Source organism: Eschrichtius robustus, chromosome 6, assembly GCF_028021215.1.
Source record: "Eschrichtius robustus isolate mEscRob2 chromosome 6, mEscRob2.pri, whole genome shotgun sequence".
NCBI classification, from domain to species: Eukaryota; Metazoa; Chordata; class Mammalia; order Artiodactyla; family Eschrichtiidae; genus Eschrichtius; species Eschrichtius robustus.
In genome coordinates, this window is record NC_090829.1 from 38,609,802 (window position 1) to 38,635,200 (window position 25,399).

Here is a 25,399-nt window from a genome sequence, read left to right on the forward strand (position 1 = left end):
GCTCTATTCCAGTTTCACATTCTCCAACGCTAAATTTAATTCATCTGTATCTTATATATTCATGTATCAAATTTAGAAAGATTCTATTAGTATTAAACACTGTAGAGAGTTTAAAGATGGACAGAAATGTACACTGAGTCTTTAAAGCGAACACTGACGGTAACAGGCATGTACACAGATAATTTATGGATCTTTTTCAAGGGTAGAAAGAACAGGGAATGTGTGGGTTCAGTATAGACCTAGCCTTATTTTATCTAATACAGCAGGCAGCATTTCTATTGAAAAAGAAAAAGTATGAGCTTTGGAGCCAGATAGAGCAATTTTGGCCATCTTAGCAAGTTACTATCTTGCCTTAAGTAAGTTACTCTACTCTAAGCAGATCTTTTATTTACAAAATGAGGATAATGTACTACTCCATAGAGCTGCTGTGAGGATTCTTTTTAAAAAATACTTTAAAAAAATTAGACCAACAGTAATGTGTTTTCATGGAAGAAATTTTGGAAAACACATAAGGAAAGCATTAGAATGAACATAAAAATCAGTCAGAATCCATTGTTAAATATTCTTAACGTTTTAGTTTGTAAGCTTTCAGTTACACGTAGATACACACACATATGTACTCATATTATACACATGCATGTATAAAACTTTTCTTTTAACAACTATAACATCATACCATACTGTAATAGGCTCTTTTTAAAAACTCAGTATGCCATAAGAGCATTTTCATGGAAATATACAACTACACCATAATTTTTAATGGTATATGGTTTTCTGTTGTATGGATATTATCATGTTTTATTTCACAGTTTGCCATTATTGGGCATTTAATTTATTCCAAGTTTGTTGTTGTTGTTACTTGTCTTATATTAAATACAATGGAGTGATTAGTATCTTTTGACTCTTAACACTGGGTTAAGCCCAGAGATGTAGAACCTTCAGGTCAAAGGCTTTATGTATATTATTGAAAATGTGGAACATTTCCTCTTGTCCTCTGGAAAACTTGTACTATTTTCTGCTCTCACGGGTAGCATATGAGGGTCCTGATCCCCATACCTTTGCCAGCACTACAAACATTATCATTTGTTTTCATCTTTGCTTGTTTCCTAGGTGAAAAATGGCATTTAGTTTCATCTTGCAGATCTGTGCACTATAATATTTCCCTGAATGTTTGTTAGCCATTTATACAGATTTTTCTTTTTGTGAATATTGTGAGAATTCAATGAGATTATAAGTGTAAATGACCAGGCTCAGCACCTGGTATATATTAGTCTATCATTAAGGGTCGTGTTCTTTTTTACTTAAATCCTTACCCCTTTGCAGCTTCTTTCCCAATCATAGTTCTAGTAGGATAATACTGTAAAATCTTGTTTCATTGTTAAAGTTATTGCTTTTACAGATAGACAGTAATAAATTCTCTCTTGATTAAAATTTGGGCAGTGAACTTGGGCTGCCTGGCTTCACATCTGCCTTTTAATAGCTGATCGGTATACTGTGTGATCTGCTTCACCTCTCTAAGCCTCAGTTATCTCATCTATAAAGTAGGGATAATAATTTTATCTCTTTATAATAAAGTTATAAGGGTTAAATGAGCTAACTGATGTAAAGCACTTACTACAGCGCTTGGCATATACTGTTCAGTATTTCCTCAGAGGTGGAATCTCTAAGAAGGTCAGTTTACTTAGATAATATGATCAAAGATTTAAGTGCTGAGAAGTGCAAAGAGATCTTTAGGAAATGGCAAATTGTTAGATTTGAGGAGACTCTTGAATTATAGGCTGAGGAGTTTATTTTGATTCACTAAGCAAAGAAAGAATTTTAGTACTGTAGTTTTATTTCCTAGCACTGTTAGGTGCTTACCAGATTAAAATCATACCTTAGTTTTTTGTTTCCTTTTAGAGTATCAGTGTAGTTACAAAGGAGAACATCAGAGGGAAGAGAAAAAGCATCAAAAGACTTCAGTAATTGAATAATCAATTTCTGAGTTATTGGAAGTTTGCTTTTCTTAGGAAAAATATACATGTGTTGCACTTTCTCTCAGTTTTAGCAGCTGAAGACATTAGTAGAATACTTACATGTATTTATTATCTTCTATTTAGAATTGTTTACTTTGTTACGTATAGGTAGATACTGCTTGTAGGGAGCTGTAGGAACATTATTTTATGATAATGAACTTCCTTGAAAGAAATTTATATTTAATTGTATTTAAATATTATAAATGATAACTATACTTTATATTTAAATACAAATTTATATTTATGCAAATGTAATAAATATATAAATTTAAATTATTTAGGCTTAAGTACTGGAGAAGAAATATACTGGTTTATTTCCCCTTTTAAAAATTGTTTACCCCAGTCCTCCATGTGAAATAAACATAACATAAAATTCATAAATGACTTTTAAATCTAATGATCAATTATTCATTTTTAAAACCTAGTTTTTTTTTATTGAAGTATAGTTGATTTTCTATATATATATAATATATATATATATTCTTTTTCAGATTATTTTCCATTATAGGTTATTACAAGATACTGAATATAGTTCCCTGTGCTATACAGTTGGTCCTTGTTTATCTATTTTATATATAGTAGTGTGTATCCGTTAATCCCAAATTCCAAATTTATCCCTCTCCCCCTTTCCCCACCAAAGGCATTTTTAGATTTGGGGAGTATAGGGGAAAGTGGGACTATGGAGGGTAAATAAGAGGTAGCTTGGAATTTGCATATGTATATTCATCTAACCATACATGTTGGTCATCTTTTGTCCCCCAGCTTACTTCCTTTCAGTCTGTATTCTGCTTCTGGCCATTGCTTCAGCAAACAGCTGTGTGCAGGTGTGGTCTGACCATGCCTCACTCAGCTTCATCACTTATCTCCTGCCTTCTGCCCTGGGCTTCCTGCTGTAGTATGGGAAGGCAGTCTGAAGTGCTAGGGAGTTAACACTCTGTGGGGCAAACTTGACCAACAGCGGACCAGAGCTGGGGGATAAATACTTCTCTCTTGCAATTTCAGACAATTATGAGACACATAGTTCTTCAGAGGATCTTCAGCAAGACTGAGTTCCCTCCCCAAAGCATAACAGAAGCATAACAGCTTAATAACACATGCTTGGTTTAGTTGTTCCTCTTTCCCTATTTCATTCTTCCAGGTCCTTGTCTTCTGAACTCGGTGGGGTCATTCTCCCAAATAAACCACTTGCCTGCAAGTCCTTGTCTCAGACCCTGCTTTTTGGGAGAACTAAAGCTAAATGATGAACACATTTCAGATGTATTTCAGAATTTTAAGGAGAATAGACAGCTTCTATTTTTTTGAGCACCACTGATGTGCCAGGTTCTATATTTTTTTAAAGAATAAAGATTAATTTTAATTTCCATTAAATTAACACATACATACAGTTTAAGAGGTCAGTAGCACAACATGGTATAATTAAACAATAATCCCCTGTTGTCTCCCTGACTGCTGTTATCCCACTTCGCAGAGGCAGGCAAGTTTAATTCTTGGCAGAATCTCTCCATTGTTCTAAATATCATCAATTTGTCAATTTCAGGCATTATTTATTAAAAGCCTATAATGCTGGATGACATTTTAGTTGTTTTACAGTCCCCACCCCACCTGTTCTACCATCTTATAATTATTTTTTATTGAATTATGACCCGTGTTTACATTAATATGACTGTATAAATATCATTCATTGATGATCCAAGTACTATGGCTCCTTGTATACGTTTTTGTTTCCTAGAGTATGTAACCATTTCTCATGCCTTTTTTTTTTTTTTGTATTTCCTGTCCCAGGCTCAGCCAGGCCTGCTGTAGAACTGTCACTCTGGGACTTCCTTCCCCCTTCCTCTTGGGACTGTTTCTCTTCACGACTCTTCTATGATGTTTTCCCATTTTCTGGATTAAATGTCCTCCACTTTGTTAGTTTACTTCCTAATTTTTTGATCTGTTCAATAACATCTTAAACAAGGATGGATGAATGGAAGTCAAAACATAACATAAAATTCATAAATGATTTTAAAATCTAATGATCAGTTATTCTTTTTTTACATCCTAGTTTTATTTAGAATAAGAAATCAAACAACTCAAATGTCTAACACTAATGGATATGTTAACCTATTGTACATCTATGAACAGAATACTATGTAAACAGTAAAACTATTATATGTAAATATATTTATTGACATCTGAGAAGCTGTTTTTATAATATATAATTAAGTAGTGAAAAAATCGAAGCTATTTACTTAACAAATCAACGATGATTCCATATTTGTAAGAAAAGAGTGTGTTTGTGTGTACACATACGAAGGGAGGAAAAAACTAAAATACGTTGAGGTATTATCTTGGCTGGTGGGATTTCAGGTGATTTTTATTTTCTTCTTCATTAGAACCAGATGTGATTTTGAATTTTTCTATAATAAGCATTTATTATTTGTGGGACTGCTAGTCCACATGGCACCTTTGTGCGTACTAGGAAAAGCTGTCCCTTCTTCTGGTGGTTGCAGTACCACACCAGGATGCACTGCTTGGCCAGGACATATAGCTTTTAGCTTCTACTGCCCCATTAGGTTTTCCTTTCTTCGCCATATCCCCCCCGCCCCATACTAAACAACAGGCACAACAGTACATGATAGTCCAGAAAACTTACCTAATAAAAATTATTTAAAATTAAAGACTAAAAGAAATATGACCTTTTAATACATCTACTCTGGGCAGGCTACTCTCCTTACTTGACCTCTAACAGGTCATGTGGGACCTTTGGGCTTGCTCTTCCTGCCTCTTCTTTTCTGCTCACCAACTCTGCTCAAAGGCAGTCAGTCCTTCAGGATCCAGATAAAATTACCCCTCCTCGTTTAAATATTTCCCAACCATTCTAACACATATGGCAATTTCTCCTTCTTCTGAACTTCTCTTGAACCTAGGTCAGGAACATGGACTGAAGGGAGTGGTGATGAATAGGTTGTACCTCACTTGCTAACTGCAGACAACTGGCAGTGACTCCTTAGAGCACAGTGTTTAGAAAGATTCTTGAGCTACATTTGGCCTCAGTGGGAAAGAAGATTGTCATTGATTATGAACCTTAGTGCTGCATGTGGAAATAGCAGATAAGTAGCATGTTCACATGCAGTTTCACTGCCTGGCTTGGATGTTAACTATTTCATGCATTAGTCTTGGTTTGACAATACAGTTTAAACATCCAAAGTACTTTTTGTTGATGATATTTGTTTATTTTGTTGTTATTGTTTTTATTATCCACTCAGAATTTAACACGGAGCCTAGGTATGAGGGTGCTCAATAAATATATTTCTGTTGCTCTTCCTTCATTTTTGATGTTCCAGGTCTCTTTCTAGTATATTCCCTTGGTCTGAAGCACTTCCTTTAGCAATTCTGTTAGATCAGATATACTTGTGATGAATTCTGTTAGTTTTTCTACATCTGAGACTGTTGTCTAGAGCATAACTTTAAAAATATTGAAATCTCTTTTCTTTCCCATGTAGGCCCTTTCTGTGACATGCAGAACTTCTTTACCTGAATAACTGTAAATAACTCATGATACATACCAACTTAATGTTCACCTTCCCATTGGAATAAGCTCAGTGTGTATCATAAGTCCTCAGCTGTTTAATATGTTCAGTTTAAACTTGTCCTGATGTAATGGATGCTCACTAATGTTTGTAAAACTAATTAAAGAATCTTAGAACAGTACACATAAAGTTCAGTAACCATAGTACTTGTCTGTGCATATGATTTATGAGTTCTAGAGCAGAATTTATTGCAAATAATAATCAGTCAGATCAATAACTACTTGTTAAAAACAAGTGTCTGAAAACTACCATTGTGAACTGTGGTAACCAAAGAATATACACTTAGATCCACTAATTTGCAAGATATTTTCCAGTCAGGGGAAAAATGCTGAGAATTCTAACCAAACCTAGTAAGTTAAAACTAAGAATTCTAGTTTGGAACTTAGTGGTAATAGTCTGTGTTTTTGTTACTGGAGTTAAAATGTAAAAAAATCAGGTAATTAAGAAATTATTTTTGCTTCTTTTCAGTGTACTTTTTAATTCTGCCTCCTTTCAAAGAGATCAGGATAGAAGAATGTTCTTATGTCAAGATATACATGGTATTTTTATTGGATGCTAGCCATTGGGCCAAGCTCTTTATGCATTTATTTGAAAAGTAGACTGACTTTCACTTATAGGTGTTACAGTTGAAACAGATTTTAAGGTGGCTAAAAAAGCTAACATCTGTAAAGATGTTTCTTGATTTTGAAAGTAGAATACAGTCCATCATTTAGTCTGTCATATTGAATGAGTAATTATTGAGTGACTTATATATGCATGCCGATTATCTTTTTAATCCTTGATTTGAACTTAAGAATGGCAAATTAGAGAAAGTATATATCCTGACAAAGTTATTTAATTAAGTAGAAGAGTTGGAATTTGAACCAAGTTTTTCTTAGATTTATAGTATTACCAAAGTTTTCATTCATAACGTTTGATACATAACAGAAAAAGGTCTTATACATGTGAAAATTTATCAATTATAATTTGAGATAGGAGATGTATATATTTTTATAACTCAGGCTTTTAAAAACTTTGACTGCCATTATAAAAAAAAACAGCTCACATAGATTTTTGCTTTATGAGAAAGAGTACAAAATTAACTGTAATCTTATCTCTTATAGCTGTAGAAAACTGCAGCATACTAATCTTTTAAAAGTGAATAATATGCTTAGTTCATAACCAAAATACCTGTAAAAATTTTTATTACTTAAGAGTTAAACTCTGTTTTTCATAATTATTGTATATGTGCGTATTTTATGTGGGTTAATACATATATCAATACATTACTGGTTATAAATGCATTTAATCTTTTATTTCTTGGTCAGTGAAATGAGACATTAATGCTACTTTATTTAGTTACATGTATTATAGTTTCTATTTTATAACTAAATACTCACTGTATTTTGGCTTGCTTTATGAAATAGTTTTGGATTATATTTATTTTGTTACTTTTCTACTTCCCACCCAAAAAACTTACTTTTCTTTTGGATGTCTTTTGTTTATTTAATATGTTGTAAAATATTACTTTTATAAGTAAATTCATAATAGATTTTAGATTGATTTAATAGGGAATGAAGAGAAAAATTTGCTTTTACTAGGAGAAGCAAGTGATTAAAATTTTTTTTCTAAGGCAATAGTTTGACAATTTTGATACAAAATATTGAGAGAAAGGAGAATGCCATCATCAAAAGGAATGCCGTTTTTTCAAAATAAATATCATTATTAATTGTGGCTCCTTGACCAGATTCCGTTATACCATTATAAAACCTGAATGATCACTTTGGTGTAATTTGTTCTCATATTAAAAAAAAAAAAAGTTGATCCTTTCCTAGTGAGATCAGATCTAAAAAATCTTAGTCTATTTGTTTAGAAATTTCTTAAGATTATATAAGCTTTTTAATAGCAACAATTTCCAGATTTAGAGCATGCTTCCTTCGGCAAAATGATGAAATCTGTTTGCCACAAAGGTAAATCAGTAGCTTTATTTTAATTTTTTTTCTTGCCTGCCATGGTATGATTGATGTATGGCATCTTCTTACTGGAAGGAGAACTAACGTTGACACTGACAGGTGCCACAAGGTTTATTTAGGACAACCTCAGTCTTCTCCCAGTTAGTTTCAAAATGTCTGCCTCATACATGTTGAGCCACTGAATTTCCTGCTTTAAAGCCTCGTGTTATGCCAACATTACTATCTGTGCTGCCTCAACTACAAATTGGATGAACAGCCCGTGACACTTTTTCAATATTATTACATTAAACCAAGTGGATTTTGATTGATAACCTAATATTCAACTAATGCAAAACATCAATCATGGCAAGTATATTAATTATTTAATATTGCAGTCTAATTCAGAAATCGATGTGCTGCATGAGGGGAAGGGAAACTCATGGTTCCCAGAAGATTTAAGACAGGGAATGATTAAAAAAAGACCTGCTGTACTCCTGTGTGTTAGTTCGATACGAATCTTTATTCATTTGCCAATAATCTCTTCCCATTTTCCACTTCAGGACCATTTTATCAGTTTTGAGACCTATAATTGAATTAAGTCTGCTTTCAGCACAGAGCAAAAGGAGTTGCACAAATATTGATGAAGTCATGACAGGGACAACCCAAGAGACAGACCACTAAAGAGGACAGGCTTTATACCATTTGTTGCAAGATCCTTCTATCAATGTCTTGAATCTTGCCTCTCTATTTTAAAAAAATTCATTAAGAGTTTTGGAACCACTCTAAAGACTTTTGTGTTTAAATACCTATCATAATAACAGATTTCTATAGCACATTACAATTTATAGTGTACTTTCATATACATTATCTTGCTTATTTTTTCACAGCAACCCTATGTGTTAGGTAAAACAAGTGTTAAAAAATCTTCACATCATAGGTGAACAATTTGAGCTTCAGAGAATTTGGATTATTACCCAAGCTCATTCAACAATTTTGCTTCTAGAACCAGGATTATACATCATGCTGTCTAATGTAGTATTTATGTACTCATGATGCTTTATCTGCATTGTTTTGAGATGGCAACTCTTCCTTGTCTTTCTGCCCAAAGTAAGACTAAATAAAGAAAACTGATTTTCATGAAGAACTTGTTGAAACTTTGGTGTCCCAATCTATGATACATATTAAGCTTTACAAACATGCAAACCTTCAGGATATAAATGAAAATTTCTTGATCTATTGTATCTTTTACTAGAAGAGAATGGCCTTTTTTAATGTATGTATATAGCAAAATATATACATATCAAAATATATATATATGAAGGGGGAAGTGGCTTAAATATATCTTGTCATTGAAGTCACTACCCCAACTTTCTTTTGATTCATGTTTGCCTGGTTATATCTTTTACTATCTCTTTTTTGGAAACCTTTCTGGATCCTTTTTGTTTTTTGTCTCTTGTAAATCACACATTGCTAGATTTGTTTCATACCCAATCTAAGAATCTTCTCTGGCATTTTTTTTAAAATTTATTTATTTTTGGCTGCGTTGGATCTTCGCTGCTGCATGCGGGCTTTCTCTAGTTGAGGGAAGCAGGGGGCTACTCTTCGTTGCAGTGCGCGGGCTTCTCATTGCAGTGGCTTCTCTTGTTGCGGAGCACAGGCTCTAGGTGCGTGGGCTTCAGTAGCTCTGGCGCGCGGGGTCTAGAGCACAGGCTCAGTAGTTGTGACACACGGGCTTAGTTGCTCCGCGGCACGTGGGATCTTCCCTGACCAGGGTTCGAACCCATGTACCCTGCATTGGCAGGCTGATTCTTAACCACTGTGCCACCAGGGAAGTCCCCTCTCTGGCATTTAAATTCTAGATTGTTAGGTGACCTTTCTTTAGTTTTCTTTTTAGTCACTGATTACTAAGATTACAATAATTACTATGTACTATGCCAGCCTTTACTTGCTTTATATTCTTGCTTCTTCCTGATTTTATTTCTCTTCTTGTTGCATTACATTCCTAAGAACTTTTGAATTTCCTGAGACTATGTATGCTGAAAATTGCTTTATTTTTCCTTTAATGTAAATAACAGTTTATTCGCTAAATATAAATTCTAGGTTTACAGTTCTTTTTCCTTTTTAAACACTTTCTCTTAGAAGTTAATATGCCGTAGTCTAGCATTAGTGTTAAGAAGTCTGATGTCAGTGCTAGTCTTCCTTTATGGAGGGGTATGCTTTTTCTTTCTGGAAACTTTTAGTCTTTTCTCTTGATCTATAATATTACAGTCTTAATTATCCTTATATTATGCTTTGCTGTGGATTTTTCTTTAGCTGTCCTGTTCACTGCTGTATGTACCCTTTCAATCTAAGATTTGAATATTTCTATATCTAGGAAATTTTTGTCATTATTTCTTCAAATACTTCTTCTTGTTTATTTTGTCTTTGCATTCCTTCTGGGATTCTTATTATATAGATGTTCATACTTCTACTCCTGTTCTTAATTTTATCTCTTGTTTGTTCTGTCTTTCATACCATTCCTATGCCTTCTGGGAGAGCTCTTCTACCCCGTGTTCCAGCTCACTAATATATTCTTGGTCTGTAGCTATTGTGCTTTCAATTCATCCTCTGAGTTTCTAACTATTGTATTTCTAATACTCATTATCTCATGTTGATTCTTTTTCATAACTGTTTTTCATATTTAATTTCTAAAAATCTTCCCTTTGAATATGATATTATATTCTTGCTCGATCTATTTTCTGTGGATGAGGTCGCTTTCTTTGTTGTTTTTCTGTTCCTGTGCCTACACACCTCAAAGATCTTAAAATCTTCCTTGTGGGTTTCTTTTATTTTCTTGCAACATTCAGCTGCCTTGGCTATTAATTTTAATCTAAGGAGAAGGGTGAAAGTCTAGGCTCTGGCTTGTGCTCCTCCAGGTTAATTGTTCTACTCTGGCCTCAGTCAACCACTTTTCCATTGTGTCCTCCTACTTTATCAAAAACAACCCAAAACAAAACAAAGCGAAACAACCACCTACCACCCACCACACACATACACACAGCTCCCAAAACTATTCTTCCAAACAGCGACTCACTGTTGCAGTTGCCTTCTTTGAGTGGTTTGGAGCTGGGTAGGACCACCCAGAGACCTGGGATGGTTGCTACTGACTATCTAAGCTTGTCTTAATGATGGTTAGATGTCAGACTCTTATTAGTTGAATAAATACTCTGATTCAGGCACTCCATTAGATGCTGGGATATAAAAATTAGAAAGATGTAATTCATGTCCTCAAGGAGTTTTCATTTTAGTTGTTGTCAATGGGAAAGTAAATACGTATTTATAATAAAGTGTGAGAACTTCGTGATGTGAACACATGGGAAGAGTTCAGTACCTCATTTGTGAGGAAAAGAGGTTTCCCCAGTGGAGGTTTTGTTTAGGTTGAGTTCTGAAGAATGTTTTTATATTTTAGATAGATGAGGAGGATTAGAGGAGTCTGGGACAAAAGGAACATCTCAGGTAGAAAGAGTGAGTGGTTCAGTGATGATTAAAGCAAGGTTAGTTGTTTGTTATGGCTGTTGCTGCCACTTTCCATGTGATAATAGCTTTGGCAAAATAACAGAGGGAATTAGTAAACTGGAGTGTAGTAGTATATTGTGAATTTTAAGAAGGGAATTGACGTGATCAAGCTTACATTTTACAAAGATCTTAACGTATTATGAAGAATGAATTGACATGGGGCAAGGCAGGGGTCACCGAGACCCATTAAGAAGCTTTGCAGTCATCAGGGAGAGAAAAGATAATGGCCTAAAATAAGACATAGCTGTGAAGACAGAAAGAAGTGGTTAAATCTAAGTGATGATTAAGGACGTTGGATAGCCAAGACCTTGTGGTTGATTACATTTGTTTACGTTTGGTAGCGAAGGAAAGGGGCATGTGTCACGGATGATGCCTAGTTTTCTTTCAGGCATGCCATTCAAAATGCATATATCCTAGAATTATTTAATTTAAAGAATCACTTGGAAACATAACAAAGCAATACCTAGCCAACCTTTCCTTCCTCCCTCCCTTTCTCCCTCTCCCGCTTTCTCCCCCACCCTGTTCTCCCCCCTTCCTCCCTCCCTCCCTCCCTCCCTTCCTCCCTTCCTTCCTTCTTTCTTTTTCTTATCCTTGACTCCAAAATGCAAATAACTCAGAAAACTGGGAAATTTTCCCTAAGTTTGTGACGAAGTTAGTTGACAACAAAACCTACCCTGAGATGAGGCTGTTTATAGTCTTTGTTTATCCCACTTTGTGTGGACATTCATGTTTCTTTTAGAATTATTAATATGTATGATGATGAGATGCTTCTTCAAGCCTTGCTGTCAGTGTTTTATGACATACACTATATGTACCTTATTACCTTTCTTAAAATCCAAAATACTCTAATGAAGCATGTCTAACCCCAGTGGTTTTAGATAATGAATTATGGACTTGTACTTTGAATCTGAGCATTTTTGTTCTTTTATATTGCAGCATTATTTTCTAATAAGAACCATGATGTGACAATGTAGCCATGGGGGAAAAATTAAATAGATGCGTATTATATAGTATAAATATACTTGGCTCCAAGATAGATTGCCAAGTTCAGGTACAAAACAGTGTGTATAGTATGCTTCTGTTTGGGTTAAAAAAAAGAAGAAGAAGAGAAACACACACACACACACAGAAGCATGCACACACATGCATAGACTATCTTTGGAAGGACAAACAAATAACTAATATCAGTGCTTGAGAACTGGGAGTCACTGATAGGAAGATTTAATTTTATTGTAGACTGTATACATATACATACATACATATTACACTGTCAGATGTCTCACTATATGTATTATTCTTTTTGTTTAAATTTTAAATTGCACAAATGGTTATATGAGAATTTCCTTGTGAAAACTTAAAGATTCATCTGACTTCCAGCTCCAACAAATACATTAATTTTATAATAATAAAGGTAAGAATAATTATTTATGTAGCTATTGGCCTTCTCTGACACCTTGTTACAATTTATTTCTATCATTTTTCTTTAGGACTGCATCCAGAGAATAAGTTTCAGAAATCCTTAAATTTTTAAATGTTGAATATATAGCATTGCCAGAAGCAGAAAGCAGAAGAGAGAATGGCTAAAGATGAGTACTAATCAGTAGACAGTGGAATTTATTCCCAGGATGCCAGACTGGGCAGTGAGAACAAAGGTTGGAAGCCATGAGTATAGTTTTCAAGCAGTAGAGCCAAAGGGAAAAGATAGGGAAATTTGAAAAGATTGTATAGCAAGACAAAGGAAACAGAAGTAAGTAGAGTTTTGGCAAAAAAAAAAAAAAAAAATGGAGACAAAATAAAGAGAAAAGAAATAAAATTGGGGCCCCTTCAGAGAAAGAAAGAGGTATGGGGAAAAGATTAAACATCACGAATGCAGTACTGTTGTTGGATGTTTCATAATTATTTTCTGCAATGTGGTAGAAGTATAATTTTATGTTAAAACAAATAAGGCGTGATGTTAATGGTGGAATTCAAATACTGCTTGTTGGAGTGAGAAAAGTCAAAGTCCATTTGTCACTGATAAATTAGCATTGACCAAAATCAGGAAAAATATCTCACTATTGCCATATTTCACCAAATGTGTATTTAAATTATCTTTGCTACTTGCACAGTTATTTGTATTTTTAGTTTCATCAGCACTCTTTTTTAAAGTGAAAAGCAAGAAATTAAATACTTAAAATATATTGTGGTATTTGATGTTTGTGTTTCCATTGGTGGTTTTTTTGCTTTTAAATATTACAATAGTCTTAGGTTCTGATTTGTAGTGGGCACTAAGTTGATAAAATTAATGGTAGGAAAAAATTTAAGATTGATTTATTTAACTATGTACTCACAAACATTCTTTTTGTGGCTATTTTTTATATAAAAATGCACCTATTGATGGATGGATATTTGATAAAGCAAATGTAGTAAAATGTCAATTGTAGACTCCAGATGGGGGATAGAATCTGTATGTTTGAACATTTTCATAATAAACATTGAAAAAACATAAACTCTAATGAAAAAGCTAATGTAAAATAAAGACAGTGTGCAAATAGTAAATAACATATTTGATTTCTTTTTTGTTCTCCACTGACTTTGAAAAGTCTGAAACATTCTTTCTACTAGACGAACATCAATTTTAGCGGTAGTACTACTATTAGATATAAATAAATTATCTGTTCCGTAAGGAAATTGTTTTGTCCTTAAAAACAATGTTATTATGAACATTAGGAAAGATATATGAAAAAATTATAAGGGTTTATAAAATATTTTTGAGGTAAACATAAGTTATAGCAGACAAGTGTTTAACAACTATTTTAAACTTTTATTCTTCTATTTTAGGGAATCTGGAAACATCAAAGCTGGATTAGAACATCTGGTAAGTTCTAATTTTCTCTTGAACATTTGCATCATCTTTGATATCTGCATTCTAAATGAACACTTTTGAATGAGCTTTGAATACCTTGTATTGAGAAAGTCAACCATTTCCCAAAGGGTCAGCTTACTGTTATTACGTGAAGGCACTTACATTTTCATTTATCTTATCATTTCAAGGGAATTAGAATTGTTTTTAAATTACTTTTTTCTGATGTAGAGATGAAATAAAATGGATGACAATCCTTGGATTGATGATTGCTTTAATTATAAAGAAAAGTGTTTGGTGTAGAATTTTTGGCAAATCTTGATCTGACAAAAACAAGCTTGTGTTTTAAGAAAAACACAATCAAATATTGCATGCATAAATATGGTATGTTTTAGCAATTTAACTGCTTTGAAAGAAGTGCACAGCTTTGTTTTTCCTGATGTCTTTGCTTTATGAATAATGCATTGGTTTAAACTACAGTCAGTTTTAGAATATAAAATAATTGAGATGCAAAATTTTTTGTTTAAGTAAACATTTTTAAAGCAAGTAAAATTCCAACTGAGTTAACATTAAAATCTGTCAATTGATCAGAAAATTGGAAAAACTGTTGTATTATACCAGGTCCAAAATTCATTGAGCTCACCACATTGAGTGTTCATTACAACATTAAGTAGTTCATTTAAACAGAGCATTATAAAGTCATGCTCTGGTTTCTGGTCAAATCCAAATGTTGAATAATTAATGATAGAGATTCTTTTGTAAATACAATCTAAGTACTTTTTTAATGCAAGACTTCATTCGTATATCATATTGTAGCTTTGTTAACTATTAATGTGCTTTTGTTCTGCTCCCACAAAGCAAACAGTAGCAAGAGGCAGCTTCATTTTTATTTATAGTAGTTTTAGAGTTAGAAAGGATTTTTGGTTTTTCTTTCAATAGCTAAAGGAAACTGAGGAAACCTAGACTTTTTAAAAATGATAAAATCATCCTAAAAATTATAGATTAATTATTAGAAGCAGAATATAATAAACTAGTTAGAAAAATTGAAGTATATATATTTGTCCAGATTAGAAGTAATTAAATAATATTGTTATTCTCATTATTAAAAATTATTTCTTGAATCCCTGTTTATCGCTTCATAGTGGCACATGATATTTAGGACATACATATGGACATCAGAATAAAAATATTAATCTAAGATATCTAATGCCAGTATCAATTGGCAGCTTATAACAAGGAAGTACAGCTAACATAGTTCCAAAATGAGCTGTCTTTTATACTTCTCTTGTAAATTACTATTTAATAAAAAAACTGTATATTTACTTGGTTCATATTCATCAGTAGATGAGTTAGATTCTTTTTTTTTTGTTTAAATTCCATATTTTTTTAATACTCACTAGTATGAACTTACATTCAGTGACAATTTCATGCATTTATACTCTACTTATAATCTTATGCAGCAGTGGTTTTCTAACTGCCTTGGGCTGCCAGGAAGTCTCCCCAAAACAGGTGGCACTCCAGACTTCCACTGCCCACTTTAGCCAGAATAGTTCCCACTTTTAGTTATTTTGTATACTTTTAAACTTTTAAAATAAGATTTCCTCTGAACAAAGAATTCTTCAGCTAAAAGTATTTAGAAACCTTTTCCATTTTTGACTCTGAGTTATATTTCATTTTATCTGGGTCATATACATCAAATGTATTTCAAAGATAATGCATTTTAGGGATGAGAGAGCCATGATTAGTACAACAGGTAGTGGAAGTAGATGATTTTAATACATTTTACTTAAGTCATTCAAATTCTGTAACTTGACATTGTAAAATTGACCCACTGACTGAACTGTTAATAATATGAATACATATTATCACATATATACACATATATATTGCTTTGTACACTAATAATATTCAGTAAAGTCAATGATATTCTTTATAACTGCCTAAGAAGGAAGTGAACTTAAGAATTCATTGGTTGAGCACAAAGAAACCTGTCTGTCTAGCAACTGTGGGCTTCTTAGGTTTGGTCTCTCCACTTTCCAGCTGAACAGATACTTAATAACCTTTGTCTTCTAGCACACGTACCCCTTCTTTGAATTGGCTGTATACCAAATACAATTAAAGTATAGATTCTAATAGATTGATTTTTAAAAATATATAGTGTAACATTAAAATGAGAAAAACATCCCACACATTTGGAGTTAATTTCTTCTTTATGTACCCTTCTTGTCTTTTCAAATTTATCTGGATTATCATAGAAAATTAGCATTGTTCTAAGAGAGGGTAAAAGCCAGTACAAATTTAAATGAGTTAAGAAAAATGGCATGCAGTGTATTTGTCACCAGAACACATATATGGTTGCACAGTCTTTGTACTCTGTTTATGGGCTCTTCTTGGTATATATAGTTATCTGGAACAAGTGTGGGTGTATGGAGAAAAGAATAAGATAGGTGGACTCTGTTTCCCTGGAACCTCTTCAAGGGCCGATTCATTTATTTGTCACAATCTCTCAAGCCCTTGATTCAGTCTTTATTCTGTCATTCTTTTCTATGTTGCCAACTTTTCCTGGGAACTGTCCAGCATGTCATTCTTAGCTTAAATTTCTTACAGTTTACTCCCCAATACCATTTTATTTTTCTTCTCACAAACTTGTGTACTACCCATAAAGTCTATGTCTGTTTAAAATTCTAGACAGAACTTTTGAAGTTTGGTGCCCCGACATCCATTTATGATTCTTGCCTAATGATTGCAAAATTGAGATTTTTCCAGCTCTACCACTCCCCTTATATTTAGCAGCCAGCATTCCATTATAAGGAAAAGCCTATCCTTCTTTCTTATTTTATTTACTTATTGTGAGCAAAGACTCATGACTAGGTTATTATCAGTTACTTTTCTTATTTATTTTGACACTCAGGTTGTCACAGATTTGTTCAGAGAATCTTCTTTAAAGATGGTTTCTGGGTCCTTTCAACATACTCCCTTTTTTTTTTTTTTTTTTAAGCACGTCCTCATTTTCTGACACAACAAGGTGTTTCAGGCTTATCTTATACCTTCCCTGTCCCACTCCCAGACTCAGCCATTTCTTCAAATTACCCTATTCCATTTTAGAGGAAAATGGTATTTTAGGAATCAAGGTCTGGACATGTGATATGCTCATTGTCTCTGGGATTTCATTACTTCTAGGACCTTTCAGTGCTAGATTAGATAGTTAAATAGAGGTAGGTAGGTAAGTAGAAAAATATTTTTAAGAACGTGTGAGTCATACTGATACCTCCAATTTCAATCCATACCACAGAATTCTTCCTTGTCCTCCCCCATTTCATATTTGTATTTCCCTTTATGTAAAGTGAGAACCTGGACTCCTAACAACACTAATACATTTACCCATTTGCTCAATCATATAATATACATAAAATAATTCCAGTACAACTATATATTTTGAAAATAAACTTAAATAAAAGATTTCAAGATTTATTTGTAGTTCTTTTTCCCCTTGAGTGCAGTTTATTCCTTTGAAATATAGTGGCGTTCATTTGTTTCCATTTGCATTCAATTTTAGGTGCCTTTGTTCCCATTCTTATAGATTTAATTATGTTTGAATATCTATAATGTTAACATGCTTCCAGAAGTCAAAATATGATACACAATAGTATCGTCAGAGAGGTGTCACTCCCTTCCTTTCTAGCTATTCTCTATTCCTTGCAGGTAGCATATTTTATTAACTTCTTGTTTATCCTTCCTGTGCTTTCTGTAAGATTATGTGTATATATATGTATATGCATATGTGTATGTATTCCTATTTCCTGTTTCTTATAAAAAGCATACTGTAAGGAATTCCCTGGAGGTACAGTGGTTAGGACTCTGTGCTTCCACTGCCAGGGGCCCGGGTTTGAACCCTGGTTGGGGAACTAAGATTCTGCAAGCCGTGCAGCACAGCCAAAAAATAAACAAAGAAATAATTTTTTTTAAAGCATGTTGTGTATACTTTTTTGTATTTTGCTGTTTTCACTTATCAGTATATCCTGTAAATCACTCCATAATTACTGTGTATCATTATATTTACTATGTTTCTTTCTCTATTTAGCTGTGTCTCCTTTATTAAGGGTTTGAGATTTTAGCCCAACTTGCATGCCTGCTACACTTTTATAGATGCTGACATAAGACACAAGATTCCCTGGGTCAGAGATAAAGCATTTTCTTACTAACAGCACAAAAAGTAGCACGTACTTCATGGTTGTATAGGTTCCCCTTGACCCCCAAGTCCCATGGGGTGATGCTGCATACCCAGTGGGTTTGTGTCATAGCTGAGGGGCTCCAGATTTAGGAGTTCTTTAGGGAGCTGTTAGAAAATCTGCCCAAACTTTGCCCAAGAGAAAGACATTACCTTTATTATCCTAGTTAGGTAACAAACATGCCTTCTGGCCCAGGGGGAGATTCTGTCTCTATCTTGCTGTTTGCTATACTGTTTGCTATACTAAACATCTTTGCTATACCAAAGACTGTTTGCTGTACCAAACATCTTTGAAAAGATAGTTCTGAACAAAGGCTGATGGCTGATGTAAGGTGTACAGAATGTTATGGAGAATTGTCTCTGAAGAGCTATTGTAATTATGATGATGAAACTTAGGAAGGTTTGCATTTTTGTTCTAGTGGTTACCTTTGTATTTATACCTTTTATAATGGTTTTAATCCCCCTTGTTCCTATTTAACCTTATAGATGACATCCTTTGACTCCCACCTGTTACCTTCATTATAGACAATGCTCCTGTTGTATTTTCCCTTTCTTCCTTTTCCTCCCATTTCTTCTTGCTGTGTTTTTTGCTACTTTGTTAGAATATAAAATGTTTGCATACTGTTCTTCCACCCACGCTGTTACGTTGTTTTAGAATCACCTTTAAAATTAAATATATTAAATATTTGCCATCAGTTTGTTTGCTTATATTTCCCCATTTATCTCCTGTTTGTATAAAACTCATCCACTAGTATATTCCTCAGGAAAGGCTTCCTATGTACATTATTCTCCAAGATCTTGTACATTCCAAGCTTTTTTTCTGGAGTCTTGCCACTTGAATGACAGCTTGACTGGACATAAAATCCTTCGCTTACAGTTTTTTCCTTGACTTTCTTGAGATATTATTCTGCTCTTGATATCTCTGGTACCAGCCTTATTTTTTTACCCTTATAAATAATTAGATTTTTTTGCCTTGAGACATTGCCATTTTTTCATTGATCTTGCTTTTACTAGGATAATTCTCAAAGTTGATTGTTTCTGGCTAATTTTTCTGGGCAATTTCATACGTAGACTTAAGTTTTCTCATTTCCAGAAATAATTTTCATGGATTATAGAATTAAATATTAGTGTGTTCCATTGTTTTATTTTCTTCTTTAGTGACTCCAATATATAATCTTTCTTTACTTGTCTTCTATTTCAGTCCCTTTCTCTCTCTCTTTACTATTTTACTTTGTCTTTATTCTCTGAATTGTTTTCCTGCTTTTATTCAGTGTTTCTTATTAAATTTTCATTCAAATTTATTCTTCTTTGTGCACCTTATAATGTAGTTTCCATATCTGAAATATTTTCCTTCCATTTCTGTTTTTATTTTTTGAATGTCTGATTCTAGGTTTTCTTTTTGTTATTTGTCCAAATGAGTCTTGTGCTTTGTAGTTGGTTTTAGGGGAAGAATTTTCATCTACTGAAATGTTTTAATTTGCATTTTCTAGTTACTCCTTATAGTGGCTTTATATGGGGGTGATTTGATTTCTTTCTTTTCCTTCCTTCCCTCCGTCCCTCTCTCCCTCCCTTCCTTCCTTCCTTCCATTTTAGAAATCCTAGACATTTTGTAGACAGGGTTCCTAGTTTAAAGGTGCTGTCTTCTGCAGTACATCGAAGCGTAATTTCTCTAACAGATGATGATGGGGGTGGCAGGGAGGAAGGGGTTGGCATGTCTTGTTTCTCTTTAGCAGTTTGTTTCTTACTACTTTCTTCTTTCTTGTCACTGACATGTATTCTGTTTACCTGATTTTCTCCCAGAAGCAGCTTCCTGAGGCTGCCTCTTCCGGTCCCACTTCTTTTCAAGCCCCTTCCCTCTAGCTGGTGCTATGGTAACACCAAATCCTAGGCCTGTGTTCACTATTTTGGCATTTTAGTGTTGCACTTTGTTTTTCTGTGGATGATTTTTGTTTGTTCTTCCAGTTATGTATTAAACTTACAGCCATTATCAGGGGTGGCACAGGGTGGGGTGTCTTTGAAAAATTTTGCCTCAAATGAGAAATTCATAATGAAAAATGTCAGAAATCGATGTTGAATAGACCTTGAATCCTCAGGAGTCCTCCTACAGGGGTCCTGCTGAATGGTCAGCAGAATTGAATACAAAACATCTCAGAGTTCAGTGTCCATATCTACTTAAGCTTAGAGAAGATGAGTGGAAACATTGCTTATAATGTTGTGCTTAGATTTTGTAATGAACTTAAGGAAATAGTATTTTTTACTTGATGAAGAAGCGTATACAGATTAAAGACCTTCTGACGTGACTCCAGTGTATGTCTGTTAACACAGCAGGGTTGAAGGAGTGCAGGTGGGTGGTTATTAGATGGTGATGTTGCTCCTGACTTCTTTTTATTAACGATGTGTCCTAGGGTGCGGAAAATCGACTCTTAAGTTCTCTGTATATCAAAGGTAGCTGACTCCGTATTTTTCTACCATCCTATGTTTTTAAATTCTGGATAATATAGTGAGTAGTAACCCTTATTGAACTATGTAGTAGGGGGTTAAAAGATTTACTTTTTAGAGTGTTTTTAATACAGTCAAGTAGGTGACATTAACATGCATTTTTATTGTTACAATTATGAAAGTGTACAGGAGATAGAACCTTGCCATTTGATTACAATATGGCTATGATTGTTTTATTAGCAATCCATAAAAATAATGCTATCCTTTCCTCTTGGGAGAGGGATTGAGATCCGAATATATTAGGTTGAGCTATATGAAAAGCTGTCACTTTTTTTAGGTCAAAATAGTTTTGTGGGTTGTTTCTGGCTTGAAAGGACTGCTATGCCATGCCCTTTAGCAGGGAATGAAGTGAATTATCCCGAGCAGTATGATATTTCTAAACTTCCCTTGTTCTCTTTTCTGAAAAGTCAAATAACTGGAGGTGGGTTTGGGTAGGGGGACATGTTCTAGGTCAGTGCTTCACCATCTTTAATGTGCATATGACTCTCCTGGGGATATTGTTTAAACTCTGGGTCTGGGGTGGGACTTGAGATTCTACATTTAGCAAGCTCCCAAGGGAGGCAAATGCCGCTGGTCCAGTGACCACCGGAAAGAAAAGTACATTGAAAGGCATTGACTTGAAAGACATGTGTCCAATGAACAAGGCCCTCTGAATATGATGAAAAAGCTAGATGTTCCCCCATATACTCATTGAGTAGGATTCTGCAACCTATGAGTGATTAGTTGGGCATTCATAAACCCAGAGAGACAGACACTCCACAGGTTTATACAGGGTGAAAAATTTCATCATCTTACTCTGTAAGAGTAGCAAAGGGCTATTTTTTTTTTTTTTTTCTTTATTTGGGTTCTGGATATTAAGTTGTATATTTTAGGGCTGGAGCTGGACAATAGGACTAATAACACCTTGTTCAGCTGTAGGTGGAAAGTTAAACAAGTGATGATAAATCTTTTAGTAAAATGGGTTACAAGTATTTACAACTTTAAGTGGGATTTGCTTTCTATTAATAGTTGAATAGCCAAAGAACTCTGGAGCCATAGCTGTGGGTTTTTTCTCCCCACAGAGGTCTCATTTATGTTTCTTATATTGTATAACATTTGAGAGTGATGACCTACTTGTCCTTGTGGTCAGGCAACACAGTCTGACCATTTTAAATGTTGAAAAGCAACTGTCATTAATAGCTTGTTTAGCCCATCAGTGGTTTGTAGAATACAGTCGCTGCTTGCCAGAAATGTAGGCGGGCTCTTGCTATTACGTGCTCATAAATAATACGACATTCTAATAAAAGCCCTTTTCTCTCTGTTTTAGGCTATTTCGTGTAGAACTTGCAAATAAAACGGCTGTATTGCAGTTCACAGACCAAAGATTTTATTTAATGCAAGCGTAAATACAGTTTATGTATTATTGTCATACTTTTGAGGATGCGTGCAGAGGTTTTGAACCCTATTCTCAAACAGAGGTTATGAACCCTATTCTAAAGGCACTCATCCTTTGTCTGTTATGTTTTAAAATACCTGTCTTATTTTAATGTTTCACCACTGTTCCAAAAAAATATTTTTGACATTTGTCTAAATGAGTTTGAGAACGTAGTTATCTCACAATACACTGATGTTACTCGTACACTGTATATATTTTTTAAACACTGATGAAAACTATTTATTATCTCATATACTATTTAGGGACTTCAACGTAATAGATCCCTCTCCTCCCAGCATTTTAATTTTTTTTTTTTTTTTTTTTTTTTTTTTTACGTAAGCTGATATATATTTGAGGTTTAGGGTAAATGTGCATATTAAAACAAACCCTTTCCTTAAACTGTGATCGTGAGATAAAACAGCATGAAGTTTTTCTTCTTTCTGGAAGATCAATTCTATAAATTTTTCTCTCTTTCCTTTTAACAAACAAGTGTGTCCTATGAATGTATGCAAATTAAAATACCTTTAATGTGGATTAAATGTGAATATCGTGTTGCTGCCTTGATTTCTTAGGCAGTTTACGAGTCCTAAATCTGGGAACCAGCTCACATTTCAGTCAGAAACAGTACCTTGTCAGTGATCCATTTCTCTGAAACATTTTGATCAGTTACAAGTTTATTAAAATTTGCTTCTGCACTAAATGATTAATAAATATTATCTAGTCAGTCAAACAGCAGGAACTTGGGCCCTTTTTCTACCCTTTCTCCCTCCCCTCTCTTCCAAAGAAAGATCTGTCGGTTGTTGTTGCTTTTTAAGACATGGTGGTCTTGGTAGAAAATGGTGGCCAGTTAGCTTTAAAAATAAAAAAATGACAATGTGTCATGTAATTTTCATGATAGTACTAATAGTCTCAGATTTATGTTTAACCTAGATAAAATTTATTTTCTGACTTTTATGCACATGTGCTTATTAAAGCTTTATAAAGTAAAACCAAATATTCTAAGTGCATTAAATAACCCCCAGTTCCCATTATTCAAGAGTCTGAAAGTCAGGCCTTCTTGAAACCATGAGAGTAACGGAATATTGTATTCGGATATTTTTTATATTCTAGTTCAGGACACCATAGGTTTTGCTTCATTGCAGAGGACCCCACAAGGTACCTGGTAGTTATTTCATGCTTTTCTCAGGATCTAAGGTCTGTAACTGCAGAAAGAGAACTAGCAGCAGAGGTAACAGGGTTGCTTTTTATTTCTCCCATCAAAGCATTAGGAGTTAAGATGGAGAATGCCTTTGCCACAGTGGTATCTTTGGCCACACTCATTACCATTTTTCACAGATTCATAGCATCTGTATTTAACTTTAACATACATAGTCTGTTTATTTTAGGAAGAGCATAGCATGAGGAGCTGGGAGAACATGATTTTACGGTGTGACCGCCAGCAATGCACACAACCTCTCTGTTTCACTTATTTCATTTTTCTCCCTATTCATAGGCTGTTGAAATAGTGTGTGAAAATTTGTAGAAGCATAGACTTTCTACAAATGTATCATTTATTTTACAGAGAAAGAAAAAAATCTTATCAGTTTCAGTTACGTAAGTAACTTCAGATTGCTAAAAACAGTATCTCAATTCTAATATACTCACAGTAAGCTGTGAGAAAATTTTTGTCCTTTATCTGCTCACATCCTCTCCCCTTTAAAAAAATTATTACATACTTTTAAAAGTTATAAAGTAGTACATGTTTATTATAATGGGTCAAAAACTGATAGGTATATAAAGAAAAAAAATGAATATATCTTCTATCTGCCACCAATCCAGTGTTAATAGTTTAGTACCCTTCTTACTGTACCTTGCTCTATTCCCAGATGTACATATGCATATATAATTATACTTAGCTTTTTGTTTTTTTATAAAATAGACTTGTACTATGTATGATATTTTACAACTTGCGCTTTTTATTTGTTCAGTGCTGGATACAGTGTGCATATCTACACACATAAATCTGGTTTTTGCTAGAAATATCAAAATATTGGAAGTTAATACTATTACCATTTTATTTAATGTATTCATAGGGGAAGTTTGAGGACTATAAAATTTGCATTTTAAGGAGTCAGTGCAGATTTAGTTTTAGTTCCACTTTTGATTACCTTGATTATAGTATATGAAAGAATGGGCTTATGATGAAATTTATAATTATCAATAGAGGAAGGAATGGGTTACTTTATTTAAAAAAATCCTATTTGATATTTGCAAAAAACAAATAAGTAAAGAGAATTAGATTAGAAAAGGAACATGTGACATCTTTATATGTGTTTCAGGTTCATTATAGACTAGTATTTTTTTAATTGAAATTTTAGCATAGCTCTGTGTGACATTTATTGCAATCTTCAATCTTGGTATTTATCATATACTATAATTTATTTGTTGACTCTGTCTTTTGACTGAATATTCAGCTTTGTCCTCCTTGCAAATATTGAGTACGTTTTTATTGAATTGTTATGAAATTGAAAGAAATGTGCATTGATATATTGTTTGGGAAAGTTATCCCAATTATTTTTTTTAAAGGTGAGAGGGATTCAGTTTATTTTTAAAGTCCTTTGTGCCCACTGAGTGAATGGTAAAAACCGGATGCTGAAAGCTTGAGTTTACAGTAGAAATCATTAGTGACTTCTCTCCATGATCTGGATAGATATCGTTTTTTAAGTGAGCACATATGAATATTACTGTCCAGGAAAAAAATTACTTTTCCTTAGTAGTTTTTGTTTTTGTTTTTGTTTGGAAAGGTAGCAGAGTGCTGGAAAAGCACTGGGTTAGGATTGAGTGAACTGACTCTAAGCCCTGTAGAGGATTCGGTTTGGTCCTATTTAAAGTAAGGAGTATGAACTAGATGTTTTCTAAGGCTCTTTCTAGCCTAAAATACATGATTCTAGAAAGAAAAGACTTTGTATGCTTAGCATATAAAGTCTTGTATCCTTAAGTTACTACTTTAGATTACTAATTTAATGGAGATTATCAAAATGTACTAAGCTGCATATTGTTACACTAGAGAATCAAACAATTTTGTGTATTTAAAATTATGTATACATAAATAAATTTTATTCAAATTCATTTTTGGGTGGGAGGTCATATTAATATTATTTTATTTGTTAAAAAATTTTTAATAATATTTACGCTAAGAAGAATATAATATTAGCTTAGAAAATTAAAATCTAAAGGACACTGCTAGTATAAAAAATATACAAGGGAATTGTTGTAGATAAACTTGTTCCAGTAATTTAATTTCATTTTTGTCTTCTGAGTTTTATTTTTGAAGAGGGGAGAACTAAAGTATAAACTTTCTATT

General features: G+C 33.6%; 1 protein-coding gene across 7 annotated transcripts in view; it reads left to right on the forward strand.

Moving 5' to 3' along the window:
• Positions 1–25,399, forward strand: part of RSRC1 (arginine and serine rich coiled-coil 1) — a 425,567-nt gene that overhangs the window by 192,259 nt on the left and 207,909 nt on the right. For all 7 annotated transcript variants that reach the window (XM_068546163.1, XM_068546166.1, XM_068546167.1 and 4 more), the window contains one exon: positions 13,894–13,930. In XM_068546163.1, coding sequence (XP_068402264.1) covers positions 13,894–13,930 — 37 coding nt within the window. The remainder of the gene's footprint in view (positions 1–13,893; positions 13,931–25,399) is intronic.